The 15,601-nt window shown below is 36.0% G+C and overlaps 1 protein-coding gene across 3 annotated transcripts; it reads left to right on the forward strand.

Annotated features, from left to right (window-relative positions):
* Positions 1–1,331: 1,331 nt before the first annotated feature.
* Positions 1,332–13,959, forward strand: LOC112047981 (uncharacterized protein C14orf119 homolog). 3 transcript variants are annotated; one of them, XM_052888070.1, is made up of 3 exons: positions 1,332–3,303; positions 7,591–7,814; positions 8,370–13,959. In XM_052888070.1, exons 2-3 carry the CDS (start codon positions 7,620–7,622, stop codon positions 8,616–8,618), a joined length of 444 nt encoding a protein of 147 aa, XP_052744030.1. In that variant the 5' UTR covers positions 1,332–3,303; positions 7,591–7,619; the 3' UTR covers positions 8,619–13,959. The 3 variants fall into 3 exon arrangements, with proteins under 3 accessions (XP_052744030.1, XP_023941076.1, XP_052744029.1); XM_024085308.2 differs by lacking the exon at positions 1,332–3,303 and adding an exon at positions 3,465–3,650; XM_052888069.1 differs by lacking the exon at positions 1,332–3,303 and adding an exon at positions 3,833–3,988.
* The last annotated feature ends 1,642 nt before the right edge of the window (positions 13,960–15,601 follow it).

A 15,601-nucleotide genomic window follows, 5' to 3' on the forward strand; every position in this document is an offset into this window, starting at 1 on the left:
TAAGCGATGCTCTTGCTATTTCTTATCTTGGCCTTCTAGCCTTCTGCGTGTGGGTTTGGGTTGATCCGCTTATGGTAAGCCTTGCGGCGGTGCGAGTGAAATAAAAAACCATTGAAAGGTAAGGCGTGGGGGGGAGGGTTTAATTCCCAGCATCTGTGGGAAAAATGCCTCCTAAGATGACCGAAGTAGGGTAGGGTCCTGCAGGGTCAGGAGGACGACTTTCAGCACCTCCAGCGCTACAAGTATCGCGTCACTGGGTTTCCGTTGGGCGTTGGTTAGTTAACCGGGACTACACTGCTGGGCGGGACGTACACGTACCTAGCGCGTCTTTCGTTCCGCGCTTCCTTGTGGACGACCGTACAGTCCCAATCAAAGATAAAACATTATATCATGGCCCAATAGTTGGATGGGTGGGTCCCGCTGCAGTTCACGCACGAGGCCGACCGGCCTCTTCGAGCGGCCTAGGGTTGTTTTTCGCGCTGAGTAGGTCACCGCAACGAACGCGGGCTTGATGGCGGCTACACTGGAAACTTGACTGTTTGCCATCGGGGTTACCACTTTGCCGGTTATAATATGTTCGGTTAGATGGCATTTAAATAAAAGGCGTGTTCACGTTAGGAGGTTTACTGATCGACTATTTTACAGGGATCTATATTCGACAGCGAGATGCGTGTCTGTACCATATTGTTTACATAGGACTACGTCATTTTATTACATTCGCTAACAGCTAACTTACACGTTTAATTAATTCTAGTCTACACGCTACAACTGTAAAAAATTTCGACACTAAAAACATTGAGAGGGTCCTCCATGACTTTATTTTAATGCCCAGATAAAGAATATTTTATTGAACGCCTTGTCGTTTTAAATAGCAATTATGATTTAGGAACAATTTTTAATTGATACCATTTAAATAATGTATTTTATAATTTAAACAACTGTTTTCATGTAGAACTTTTTCTATTGAATGTATTGAATGCTATTGAATGTATACTTGAAATTTTCTTAGATGACATTTTTAAACAACAATAATGGCTGACTATGAACCAAAGACAATCAGTAGGGTTGAGAAGTTAACCGCGGGCAACGTAACGATATCAAGTAGGTATCGTTATATCTGAAATAATTAAACTAAAATATCCGTTACTATACGTCATCTTAAAAAACGAATACGTTCCATATTCGTTTCGTTTTCCAACTTTTCAGTTGTGTGCATTTTAGGAAATTAAATATCATTGTAAGAATATATACACCAAGGAGAAGAAGTGAATCATGAAATACATGAAAATGTTGGATATAGTAATAATAATAATAATATATAATATATAGCCTTTATTTCCAAGTACATAAATTACAAAAATTTTACAGTTTACATTTTTAAAAATTACAAAAGATACAAAAGTTACAAAAGTTAAAAAACATTAACATTTCATTTCATTTTGTTGGATATAGTAGCGACATTATTTCCGCATACGAATATTTTTGAAATAAAGTCAGTGGCAATTTATAATGGAAATTTTTAATTTTTAAATTGTTGAAGAAAACAATTGAGAAAAACAAAAAAGCGACAAAAATATTTTTCTATTGAATTAAAGATTATTATTTCTTTCTTTTTTTACCTTGGTTATACACCACTAGTCCAAATGACTATGTAGAACATAATTGGAATTAATGTACACTTACTGTCTGTCTCTAATTATAATTCGTAACATTTTTCTAGCTCTAGAACCTACTAAATTTATTACCGCATAATGTCATATATTCAAAAACCTTTGTACTAAAGTTTCGGCCCCTTGTACATCACTATCTCTCAAACTTCTTTATATAATATCCTAATAACTCTGACTATCACGATTTACGTATACCAGAAAAATAAAAATCTCACCATGTTGCGAAACAAAAGTAATAAATTTTTTTCCATTAGTATTTCAAATCTTTTATTTATTTTTCTGATCCAGCAATCATAATATTCAAGTCGTATTTGTGTATTGTTTTCTTTATTCTTAATTTAAAAATTTTGCAAGTGGTTGAAGAATCGGTTTATCGGTTTTTTAATAATTTTTGATCGTGCTATATAATTACAAACATTCGGGAGCACTCGCGCCGCGATTGGTTAAGCTCGGTTTAGGATGAGTTTACTGCGAGCAAAAAGTGCCACATTGTCGCTTCCATGCTCATAGTGAGGTCGTGTCAATGTTTGTTCCATATCATCATTACTTATTTGTTTCGTTTGCAATTGTTAGTCTTGTTATTTATTTGTTGTTTGGTTGTTATATTATTGCTGATTGCTGAGTAGTGTATGACTAACAATAATATAACTAACCGAAAATTCCGACTTTCAGATGGGTGGATTTTAGGTTGAATTTCATATGGATTGATTTATTTATTAGGTATATTAAAAATATAAAAAAAAAAAATATTATGAAAAAATACAACCGACTTCAAAATGTTAACGTACCCACGAAACTAAAAAGGGAAAGATAACATTATTATATTTTCTACTTATTGATCATTTTGAAGTCGCTGCCAAGCCCGTCTGATGTTGACTTAAGTCGTTACTGAAAAAAACACATGACAGACAAAAATAATGTCTGAGAAACAAAAATCTTTACGATAGGGTACACCTTGAATTAATAGATTGAATACACTGGCTTGGCTGAAAATATAATGATATTATTTTTCCCTTTTTTAATTTCGTGGGTACGTTAATATTTTGAAGTCGGTTGTATATATTTTTTTAAATTATTATTTGTTTTTTCTCAATTAGGTCCTTCAACTATTTTAAAATCAAAAATCTCCATTTAAAATTGCCACTGACTTTATGAAAAAATATTCGTATGCGGAAATAATGTCGCTGCTATGTCCAACGTTTTCATGTATGTAGATTTACTTCTTCTCCATGGAGTATAATATATTCTTTGGTGCTGTGTTAATAAAGATACACATTTATTTTATTTATAAGCCACAAAGGACACAAATATTAAAATTAAAAAATATGTACATAATTATCGACAAGTTATAATTTCATGTATCTTTCCCGTCTCTTCAATTCATAGACAATCTAGCATTACGAAATGTCAAATTCGCAACATTTTCGTTAATCTGTAGAAATAAAACTTGTTGTGATTTCGTTTTTAGTGAAATAAATGTGATATAATAGTTAATTACAAGCAGTTTTTATGTAATTCGCGGTGTGCGCGTTAAATGAAGTGATGTGTATATAAATGATTTAGTTTAAACGGACGGTTTGTGAGAAATATGTGAATGTCGTGACGACGGATCTTTGTTTACCTTTTTTGCCATGTAAGGAAAAAAATACTATATATATTTCTATATTTATCGCCATTTCATTAAAATTCTCAAGAATGTTCATGTTTAATTCTTCTGAGATCGCCATCGCGATTATTTTATCTGTCAACGTTATGTCATTGTCAATTGAGCAATTTGTATTTATCTGTCGATGTCATTTTGCGTTGGCGTTTACGATTTTTGATTTTTCATTCATAATTTCATCGCAATACAGTCAACAAACGTAAAATAAACAAACAAACAAAACGATTATTCAATTAGGAAGCTAACAAGATAAAATTCTTAAGATAAACCAGTAAGCGGACTTTGTTTAACTAAAAGTCAGTTTCAAATATTTTCTGGTAAGTAAAAACATGTTAATATGCGAGATCAACATTCATTGCATTTAATTAACATCCATTAAGCAGTGTTAATAGTTTACATGGATCGTTATTGATTATATTTAAATTTTATACGGTAGAAAGTGTTTTGATGTATGATATAACCATTGAAAGGTGAAATTACAGATATTATTTAACCTTGCATTCAAGTTGGGTGTTTGAAAGTTGTTAGTAACCTGCATAGTGGCTTGTTTAGTTTCTCTGCACCAGCCGTCGGTAGCATTCGCGTGTTTTAGTCATTAATTGAATAATGAGCTTTTTATTTAAGTCTGCAGTGTGTCTAACCATGGTTGCTGAGAGTATGTATTGTAGCTATAAGATGTTATTGTCAAAGATTTTGTACCAATGATATTGTACTATGTCACTAAATTCGAATCACTTTTGGGGTGATTTTGTAGGCACATAACATATCTAACAGTATAAAATCATTGGTTATAGTTATGAAACAAGTTTATAACTAAAATATTTATACTACTTAGTCTTATGAGCGTGATTTCTTCCGCTTAGCCATAAGTTTTATGATATATAATAATATATCATAAACATTATAAAACAAAGTTCTCTGCTGCAGCTGCCTTGTTGTATATTTGTCAGTTCACCAAAAGATAGAGTCATTGATTAGGAAAGTTCAGTTATTTCAATTTGTCAAGGTATTGTGAAAAATGTTTGAAATATTATAATTGTTAAGTTAACAAGTCAAGCCTCCTTGAAAATGCTACTTTTAATGTATAGGATAAACATCCATGATCATTAACCAAAAGCTGTTACTGATGCGGGAATCAACCCCATAGCATCAGATGCAGAAGGCAGGGTTATCCACTCATCATCATCATCATCATATCAGCCGATGGACGTCCACTGCAGGACATAGGCCTTTTGTAGGGACTTCCAAACATCACGATACTGAGCCGCCTGCATCCAGCGAATCCCTGCGACACGCTTGATGTCGTCAGTCCACCTGGTGGGGGGTCGGCCAACACTGCGCTTACTAGTGCGGGGTCGCCATTCCAGCACTTTGGGACCCCAACGTCCATCGGCTCTTCGAACTATGTGCCCCGCCCATTGCCACTTCAGCTTCGCAACTCGTTGAGCTATGTCGGTGACTTTGGTTCTTCTGCGGATCTCCTCATTTCTGATTCGATCACGCAGAGATACTCCTAACATAGCTCGTTCCATCGCCCGCTGTGTGACTCTAAGCCTTCTTATGAGGCCCATAGTTAGCGACCAAGTCTCGGAACCATAGGTCATCACTGGCAACACGCACTGTTCGAAGACTTTTGTCTTCAGGCACTGAGGAATTTCGGACGAAAAGATGTCGCGAAGCTTCCCGAATGCAGCCCAGCCGAGTTGGATTCGACGGTTCACCTCTTTCTCGAAATTGGACCTACCTAACTGGATCATATGTCCTAGGTATATGTATTCGTCTACAATTTCGAGTGCAGCGTTCTCAACTATAACTGGGTGGAGCGATACATGAGCATTACACATTATTTTTGTTTTGCCCATGTTCATTTTCAGGCCCACCTGTTGAGAAACGCTGCTGAGGTCATTGAGCATGGTACTAAGGTCATCCAGAGTCTGTGCCATGATGACTACATCATCCGCGAACCGCAGTTGAGTGATGTACTCGCCATTGATGTTGATGCCAAGTCCGCTCCAGTCCAGAAGCTTAAAGACGTCTTCCAGTGCGGCGGTAAATAGCTTCGGAGAGATCACATCTCCCTGACGCACTCCTCGCTGCAACTGGATTGGCCTCGTAGTCTGATCCTGAATACGGACTGACATAGTGGCGTTTTCGTACAAGCACTTCAACGCTTGGATATACCTGTAATCAATTCGGCATCTCTGCAATGACCTTAGCACAGCCCAGGTTTCCACCGAATCGAAGGCTTTCTCATAGTCCACAAACGCTAAGCAAAGTGGCTGGTTATACTCGTGAGTCTTCTGTATAACCTGCCGCAGCGTATGGATGTGGTCTATGGTACTAAAGCCTTTTCGGAAACCGGCTTGTTCGGGAGGCTGGAAGTCGTCAAACCTATTAGCGAGACGATTCGTGATGACTCTCGAGAACAATTTGTAAACATGGCTTAGCAGCGCGATGGGTCTGTAATTCTTCAGCAAGGTGTTGTCACCTTTTTTGAAGAACAGAACCACCACGCTCCTATGCCACGCCTCAGGCGTCGTGCCCTCGTGAATGACGGAATTGAACAATCGCTGAAGGACTTTAAGTATCGGTTTTCCACCCGCTTTCAGGAGTTCTGCTGTGATTCCGTCCTCACCTGGCGCCTTATTGTTCTTCAGGTGTTTGAGAGCCACACTAATCTCGTATAGGCTGACGTCCGGGATATCTTCGGTATAGTGTCGGTTATCCACTGCACCAATCTGATTCAGGTTTATTAAAAGCTGAACCTAGGTTCAGCTTTGAATAAAGGAAGGGTGAACGAAAAATCTGTCTCTTCTATCTAAGACTGGATACTCACCACATGTATAAAAAGTCAATTTTATAAAACCTCAATAGCTCTGTGGTAATGAGCCAACGTCAAGTTGCAAGGTCTTAGGTTCTTAAACTAACTTGCTAAACTATTGTAGTAACTATATTGCATAAGTTAGTAGGAAAGGAAGTAGGAATGTTTGTCTGTAATAATATTTTATAGAGGAAGATATTTTTGTATAGAACAAATACAGGGCCAATTTTAGAAATTCTGTTGCTAATAATTTAAAATATTATATAAAGATAGTAAATCTGTTAAATGTCTGTATAAATAGAGGATCCATCCCTATTTTATCCAATATCTATCTATCTATCCAATATATATTACTTTCATACATAATACTAGCTGACGCTCGTTTCGCGTTCTCGCTCCCGTAGGAATATGGGGATAATATATAGCCTATAGCCTTCCCCGATAAATGGGCTATCTAACAATAAAATAATTTTTCAAATCGAGTAGTTCCTGAGATTAGCACGTTCAATCAAACAAACAAACTCTTCAGCTTTATATATTAGTATAGATTTAGAAAATATAAAACCCGAAATGAACTTGACAAGGGAAACTCATTAGCTAAATATGTAAAATAATATATGCAAAAGTCTCTAACATTGAAATGGAGGTCAAATGTATGGAAGTATAGAATGCAAAACAAAAACAGAGTTTATAATTATCATTATGATAATGTTGGGTAACAGTGAAGGCATTAGTCATAAACATTTTGTGGTTAAAATATTATTATTTACAACATTAAAACAGTAGCTACAAATATGACCAGCACATTGTTTTGTTACTTGCTTATGTTTGGAGTCATTTGGGTCAGACTAACTAAAGATAATTTAAGGAGACTAATATTATACATATTCATGCCATTTATAAAATAAAACATATTAGTCATACAAGCTGGTTGCTAGCACACACTCTCAAAATATTGTAATAATAATAGAGTAGTTGACTCATATCAAATTTAACATAAACAATAGTGGGTTCAAATCCTGTCCGGGATATAGGAGTACACCTTTTTCAGTTGTGTGCATTTTAAGAAATTAAATATCACATGTCTCAAACGGTGAAGGAAAACATTGTGAGGAAGTGAGCTTATAAGCTAATGTTAAGATGGAGTCTAGCCAGTTAAATAATCATATTATAATAATAAAATTGTATTGCCATTTTATGTGTACTTGTATAGCTCGTAGGGTAGCGATGCCCCGCGCGCACGACTTCATACCCGCAGTCCTCCCCCCCCCTGCCCAATATCATGGGAGTGTCATAAACGAACTTGCCAAGCTATAGTATGTAGACACATTGCTGCGTCATAAAACCATGTTGTTTTGAAGTTCATTAGAGACCTGTGTCCATGAGAATGTTCATCAGCTGATAATGAGGATGATGGTGACGGTTTCCATTTGCAGGCAACTTACACAGAAACTACCAGCGCAGCATGTCCAACCCAGCGCTAACGTCGGAGGCACAGCTCCGGTACATGCTGCAATGGTTCGGAGAGTTCAGCGAGTTGCAGCGCGAGGACTTCCTGCCCATCCTGGCAGCAGCACACTCAGGGAAACCAGACCAGCTGGCTGCCAGCCTGGCCTCCATGTCGTGCGATGACAAGCCTGTGAGCCTGTTTCAGTGCAGGGTAAGTTTCAGCTATCTTTTCAAGTTTTTTAGGGTTTGTACCTCAAAAGAAAGTAAACGGAACCCTTATAAGATCACTTTGTTATGAGTCTATATGTCTGTTTCTCAAGACTCTTTATTTTGTTGGTATCAAGCAGTCCTGGATTAGCCTATAAGCTATTTAAGCAATTGCTTAGGGCATTCCGTCTAGAGAGACACGGGGGGACAACAGGAAAAACGAGCACACGAAAGTAAAACCAATTTCCAAATCCGCGTATTTTAATTAGTTCTTTGTAATAGTATTCATAAGAATTGCTTATATTAATAAAGATTGACATTATTCCTTGATCCAGTACTGGTATCATGTTGAAATTTAAACCGTAAATAGTCAGTTGTAAAAAAACAAACTTTGTCACGCAAAGTAAAAATTTATTTAGCATAAAACGCATATTTCAACACTCTTAAAGGAAACAAAACCTATTAACCTAGAACTATAAAATTTGTCAAGTAGCATTGTTAAGGAAAATTTCTCAAAACTGTACATTTGTAATTAAATTATTGATTAATTCAATTTCAGATCAAACTATTCAACGAATGGTTCCCCACATGGGCAGAAGAAGACAAAGAAAGACTGGTATCTGCAGTGTCAGAGATAGACTCAGACTTCGGCACCAAACTGCAAGACGTCATCTCCAACGGTGCAGTTGTTAACGGAGACACAGAAGCACACCAAGACACAGAAGAAGTAGTGCACGAGGGAGATGAGGTGGTAGAAGTGGCAGTGTCTCAGGAGAACATTAGTGTAGAGATTGCTGCAGCTTCCTAAAAGCACAAATGTCAAATGTTCAATCTACGGCTGCTAGCAATAAGGTCAATAAAGTAGGGTAAGGATGCTTAAGTTTGTACCCCTTGATACTACATCTTAGGGCCTATGGAAGCATATAAATATTCTGGGATACCCTTGGGCCATAGACGGTTTAAAAGTTACTAATTTAAAAGATCTAAAACACTGACTAAAATTTAGTAATTTAAAAGACTACAATTATTTAGGTTACTGTCTGTGTTCTTTGGTGGTCTCATTTGCTTAGAATTATGACGTATATAGCCAGTCTGCCTTCCCGATATAGCATGAAAGAATTTTTTAATTTGTATTAATACTTTCTGAGATTAGCGCGATCAACCAAATAAACTCTTGTAGCTTTTTAATATTCGTTATTATGCAGACCTACCGAAATTCCATGTTTTTATTGTACCTTTACCACTTTTGCTTTGCAAATTGGAAAACACCAATCTTAAGAAATTAAACTATAGTACAAATATTAATTCCAGTCAATAAAATGACAAGTGCACTATCACTGAAATGTCATTTTACTCACTGGAATTAATAATCATACATACGATTAATCTTACTCAAGATTATTAATTCCAGTCAGTGAAATGACATTTCAGTGACTGTTACACTTGTCATTTTACTGAACTAATAATCGTACTATAATATTGCCTGGTACTGCTATATCAACTATAGGTAATCTTACCTTACTTTATTGACATTATTATTGCGTTTGGGGACCTATATACATATTGTATGTACAACAAACCGCAGTCTTCGGCGCAGCACAGGGTGTGACGTCAGAGGGGAGCATCTTGTTAACAATTTAGTCCGCTTCCATCTTAGATTGCGTCATCACTAACCATCAGGTGGAATTGTAGTCAAGGGCTAACTTGTAAAGAATAAAAAAAAAACACCCGTACTGCGCGAACGCAGAGCTATGTTGTTGACCTCTATCACTAGTTGCAGTTTTCGAAAACGAAATTCGATGTCGAGTTCCTTCGTACATTCCATTAGTTATATCTGTGACTTATGGATTGAAGGGTGTTTTGGAAAACTGACGAATTTAAATTAACGTTTTTGAAAGCCCCAAAATTTTATTACGTATATTTTATGCACTTATCTTTTCTAAAACACCCTTTATTGGTAGCTCACGGCCTAGAACTGCTTAAATACCGACATGGTGCATCATTTTCGAGATATATGAACTCGTGTTAGGTATATAAACATATAAGACAAAATGTTTTCATTACAGTTTGTATCCCACTTCTGATATAATACTACGATTCAGCGAAATAATTGATTATTATGCGACTGTTGTTCACCTCGTGATAATATTCGAGAGAATTTCTTTGACGATAACATTCGCAAATGTCGCGAATATTGAATTTGCGTTATGACAATAACTACAGTTAATGGCAGGCGTCCACAGATCCGCATTGGACGTACAATGTTGATCAGTGGACGCCTACCATAAGGAGCGTAGTCCAGAGAGCCTAGTGGCAGTTTGATACTGTGACGATCGCGTTATACTACTGTTTCAATTCCATATAACTTCGCGTTTACGTTAACGCGATAGTTAACAGTATGAAAATATTGAAAACTCTCACTAGCACACATATTGGTTTAATGGAGAAAGTAAGGGTTAAACTGTAATGTATATGTTTTGTACGCTCCTGGCACTAATTAGGGCTGGTACATAATTAGACTGACTGACATTGAGTTACTACATACTAGAGAAGTGTTTAAATCAAAAATCACGTCGCAACTCGCAGGAGTGGCTGATTTTAATCTATACTAATATCATAAAGCTGATGAGTTTGTTTGTTTGTTTGATTGATGAACGCGTTATTCTCAGGAACTACTGGTCCGATTTGAAAAATTCTTTCAGTGTTAGATAGCCCATTTATCGAGGAAGGCTATATACTATCCCCGTATTCCTACGGGAACGGGAACCACGCGAGTGAAATCGCGCGGCATCTTCTAGTTTTTAAATAAATTTGATTGTAGTTTTGGCTGAATATTGTTACTTAGGACGAAAACGTCGTAATCGCCATAAATGCGTGGTGCTAACGCGTTTCTTTCAACATGAAAACTATGCAAGCTAGCAAGAACTACTGTGAATTGCGGCGATATCGCCTCAGTTGAACGGGACGGAGTTATGATGAGTGGTGTCTTCTCTAGCACGTAGTATATAGTAACTCAATGTGTTCTGGCCCTTATATTGTATTAGTATTACTACTATTTATTTTATTTTTATAGTTAAAATATTTTTCATATGTCTCTTGAGGCTTATTTGCCCATCTTTTTTTAGATAACGTTTTTAACTATTAGTTTATTTTAATATAGATGTCTTTATATTGGTACATAATGTACCTGATTTAGATCTTATTAATTTAGTTTAAGGTTAAAATAATATATTCTCTATCATAGATTTTTTACTGCTAGATATGTTACGCGCCAATAAAATCACCGCAAAAAGTGAACTGAATTTTTCTACTCCACTGAGCACACACATGCAAAATGTGTATTATAGTTTTTACTTCTTGAACACACAACTCGACATTGTAGACAATAATATTTGTTTAAATAATTTTCGTTTTTTACAATGCGACTAAATAAAATTAAGACAATTAGCCACTTTTGGCCGCCTCAGTTTCGACGCAATAGTGACATATCTAATAGTGTAAAATCTTTGGTCTCCATCGGGTTATAATTGTAACTAAACTTATAACTCATAAGGGCGCAGCATATATGGCGATGTAGCGAAGCGCGTTTGTGACTATTCAACTATAATTGATATTGCTGGTGTTGAGTTATTTGATGAATATTAGCTATATTTTCTCAATATGACCAATATTACTCTTACTATTCGTATAGGTTGTAAGGAGTGGTACGACAGAAGTCCACCTGGCGGGGATCGAACCCACGACCACTCGGTGAGAGCTAATTAGGTTACAAATATTTAATTAATTAATTTAACATGGGAAGTGACTTTTTCTCGACTGTATTTTAAAAAGCGACTTATTGATTTATTTTATTATCTGCGATAAACCGTCGAAATCAAGCGACGACGTCACCATGATTCGTGAAGAAGTGACGATCATAATGAACTTTCGCAAAGTAAGGCCTGCTTCTATTCCATATACGACTGCATTTTACCATCAGCAATATCAATAGTTTGATAGTGAACGCTGCGCTTCGCCAGATGTACTCCGGCCCTTATTCATAAATCAACATTCGTTTTTGTATTTTTTTCATACGTTATACGTGTCACAAGTATTGGACAAGTATCGATAATATAGTACAGTCGATGTGTACTGTTTCCAAACAAACAAATTAAAAATGAGGCTATAAATCGCTAGTCAATTTCACTCCTAATAATAGTTATAATTAAAATAAATTAATGAATTGAACAAAATAGAAAAAAAGTCAATGAAATGTTCGTAATGTAATGATAATAAATTCGATTAATAATCTTAGAACACTTATTACTCTTAGTTAATATATTTTTAGCAGTCTCAGAAGTGGATTACAGAAATAAGAAAACCAATGTCGAACAAAGGTATTCACAATGTTTGTCAGGATAACTTAATTAACAAATCAAACTGTAACCAAAATAAGACCCTAGAATGGCAAAGAATGACCTTGAGTGAAGATTCCCACTTGTGAATGTTGTGTGTAGGGTTAAAAACGTGTAGGGTTAAAAAAAAGGCGACTATTTCCAACAAAATTTTGAATAACATTGTAATAACAAACACTGAAAATAAATAGTTATGAAGTGACTTGCGTTTTCTACCATAATTTCTAATCTGTTTGTTGGTAAACAGTACACACCAAGCTGAACTGTAAGTAGGTATAGAAGATGTATTCCAACATTCCAAATTAACATCATTCCATATTTATACATATTATTTTCTTTGGGAATTTGAATCTCTATTTATTTACGTACAAATTGTATGTAAGCATAAGAGTTTGTATTGCTTGTTAATCCATACCAAGATAAATGTGAAAGTATGTCTGTCTGTCTAATACCTTTTAATGGCTAAACCGCTTAACTGTTTTAGGTGAGTTTTGGTACAGTGATAGGGACCTTGGATCACAATTTAGGCTACCGGCAAAGACGTACCGCCAAGCGATTTAGCGTTCCGGTACGATGTCGTGTAGAAACCGAAAGGGGTGTGGATTTTCATCCTCCTCCTCACAAGTTAGCCCTCTTCCATCTTAGATTGCATCATCACTTACCATCAGGTGAGATTGTGGTCAAAAACTTACTTACTAATTACGTAACTTGTAAAGAACTAAAAAAAAAAATTACCCCGGACAAATCTGAAAACTGAAAAAAGCTAAAAGTCTGCTAGTTATACCTACATATTTCTTACATTGGTAATACATATTTCTTACATTGGTAATAGGTATAAGTGACATGTTTATAATGTAAAATTTCTAAAAATTTATATTTTAGCGTAATATATGATAAAGTATGAATGTATGGTATTGTCAAAAGGCACAATGCGATATATGGATCTAGCTCATAATAAAATACCTGTAACACGAAAATACTTATTTAGGCCTACTAGAAGCCCAAAATAACAGTAATAATAAGAGACTATAACTTCATAGCCGAAGAGTGGTGCACTATAAATGGTGTATGCTTAAGCATACAGTCTGCCTGTTATGACTTTCTTAATAATTTTGTAAAATCATTAATATGTTCCTGGTTATCTATTAGCGACACTGGAAAGTACAGTGTTTTTGGATTCCTATTATAAACCCTATATGACTAAACGAGTAATTTCCAAATTAATCGACAGTTTGTAAACCCTATTTGACTAAACATTTCTAATACTGTACATTGGTTGACAAGAAAACATTTTTATAACCAAGACGACGACATAATGGGTACATTATTCTCTATTTATTCAAGAATGTCTCATTAAATACATTTTCAGAAAATGTAAAATGAAATTCCAATCGTGGAAATAAATAAAGTACAAACATAATTTTGTGCCAATATATTATATTATACCTAAAGTATTTGTTAGTTTTTCTGCAAAAGGAAATACATATCCAGAATTACTGAGACTGTAGTTTAGATCTAATTATTATTTATTTTACAGTTTTCTAATAGTGAAATGTAGAGAACATAATTCCGTGTATCAGATGGTACATAATATTTGACGTCGTCTCTTATACTATAAAGTATAGATTTTTAACTTGAACTTTGTTATGGAGTGATAGAAAGGTGCTTGAGTGTGAGCGGCGAGCAAAAGAAGGAATTTTAAATATTTGTGAAATCATAGACTTTACATATTAATATAATATATTACTTCGAAGAGTCTTGTGTTTTATTTGTACTATTGGTCTAAGATCCGGCTTTAGAAATATATACCCTCATCTGTTATTTATTTGAGATCAGAAATAAATGTTAAATAATACTGCGTAGTTAAATTGCGGTTAAACACATTTTTCATACAAAATCTAGGAAACCATGAAGTAGATCAAAGGCTAATACAGTTAAATTGAGCCATAAATAATTGACTGTTTTTATCTGGCAACTTACAGTCGCAAGCAGGCTACCTTTAGAGCCCCCGCTCACTTACAACTTTTAGTCGGCCGATTATAGAAAAGGTATAGCGATGTATGACAGCCCGCACATCTGTCCAACTAAATCACGCACAATTAAAAAGTCAGTCAACTAAAAATTGTCAGTGAGCGGCCACCCTTACTTTTTCAATTCTTTTGGGTAGATATATTTTTTTAACCAGATTAACCAGTGTACGTGTAGGTAACTAAGGGCCCTTGTGTAATTAAAAAATGCGGCTCCACTATCTGGTTAGGTTTTACTAAATAAAAATATTCATCACCTCTTTTTCGTTTTTCGAAATTTTCTAAGTTTAGTTCGATCGCGATTTGATGCGAGGGCCTCTGAGCTTGTTGGTCCCGGGGAAATGCACTGCCTAGCCCCTGGGTAGCTATGCTCAAGAGTTGTTCCAGGATCCCAGTTTTACGTTTACACAGCATAGTACGAATATACGATAAAAAGCTTCATGCTTTCGCTCGCTCGGATGGTATTTTGTTAATGAATCATATTCTGGACAGAAATGTTTTACGCAACCCTATATTTTATGGTATATTTAGGTATTGGTTAAAACAAATGCATCCAGTAGGTAAATGACGACCTTCGCCCATCTGTGAAGGTCGTCTTATATTAGAATCCTCTACTATTATACTATTTTGAACTAATAATAATTGCATCATAATCATCATGTCAGCCGATGAACGTCCATTGCAGGACATAGGCCTTTTATAGGGACTTCCAAACATCACGATACTGAGCCATCTGCATCCAGCGAATACCTGCGACTCGCTTGACGCTCGTCAGTCCGCCTGGTGGGGGGTCGACCAACACTGCGCTTTGTAGTGCGGGGTCGCCATTCCAGCAATAATAATTTATCTAATAATAATTTTTGCGTGTTACAGTTTGGCTTTTTTCGTAGATAACTTGCTGCCTACCAATCAATAAAGATCAATAACGGCGACCTTTGGCGATACGCATAAATCACCACTTTGCAGAAATTTTACAATATTCCCCAGCCAGATCACGGCATTTCATAAAGATAACCCTATTATTAATTATGGTAGGTACTTACATATAATATCTATCACTAAGTAGGTATTGTTATGGCATATATTTATTATAAGTATATCTATTATTAAATAGATAGGTACTTATGAAAAAAAAAACAAGGCTCGAAGTCACTCAGCGGGCGATAGAGCGTCTCTCAAACTGTTTGGAGTATCAGTGCGTGATCGAATCAGAAATGAGGAGATCCGCAGAAGAACCAAAGTCACCGACATAGCTCAGCGAGTGGCGAAGCGGAAGTGGCAATGGGCGGGGCACATAGTTCGAAGAGTCGATGGACGTCGACTAGGTGGATCGAGGACATCAAGCGATTGCAAAGAGCCGCTGGATGCTG

The sequence above is a fragment of the Bicyclus anynana genome, chromosome 21 (genome assembly GCF_947172395.1).
Source record: "Bicyclus anynana chromosome 21, ilBicAnyn1.1, whole genome shotgun sequence".
NCBI classification, from domain to species: domain Eukaryota; kingdom Metazoa; phylum Arthropoda; class Insecta; order Lepidoptera; family Nymphalidae; genus Bicyclus; species Bicyclus anynana.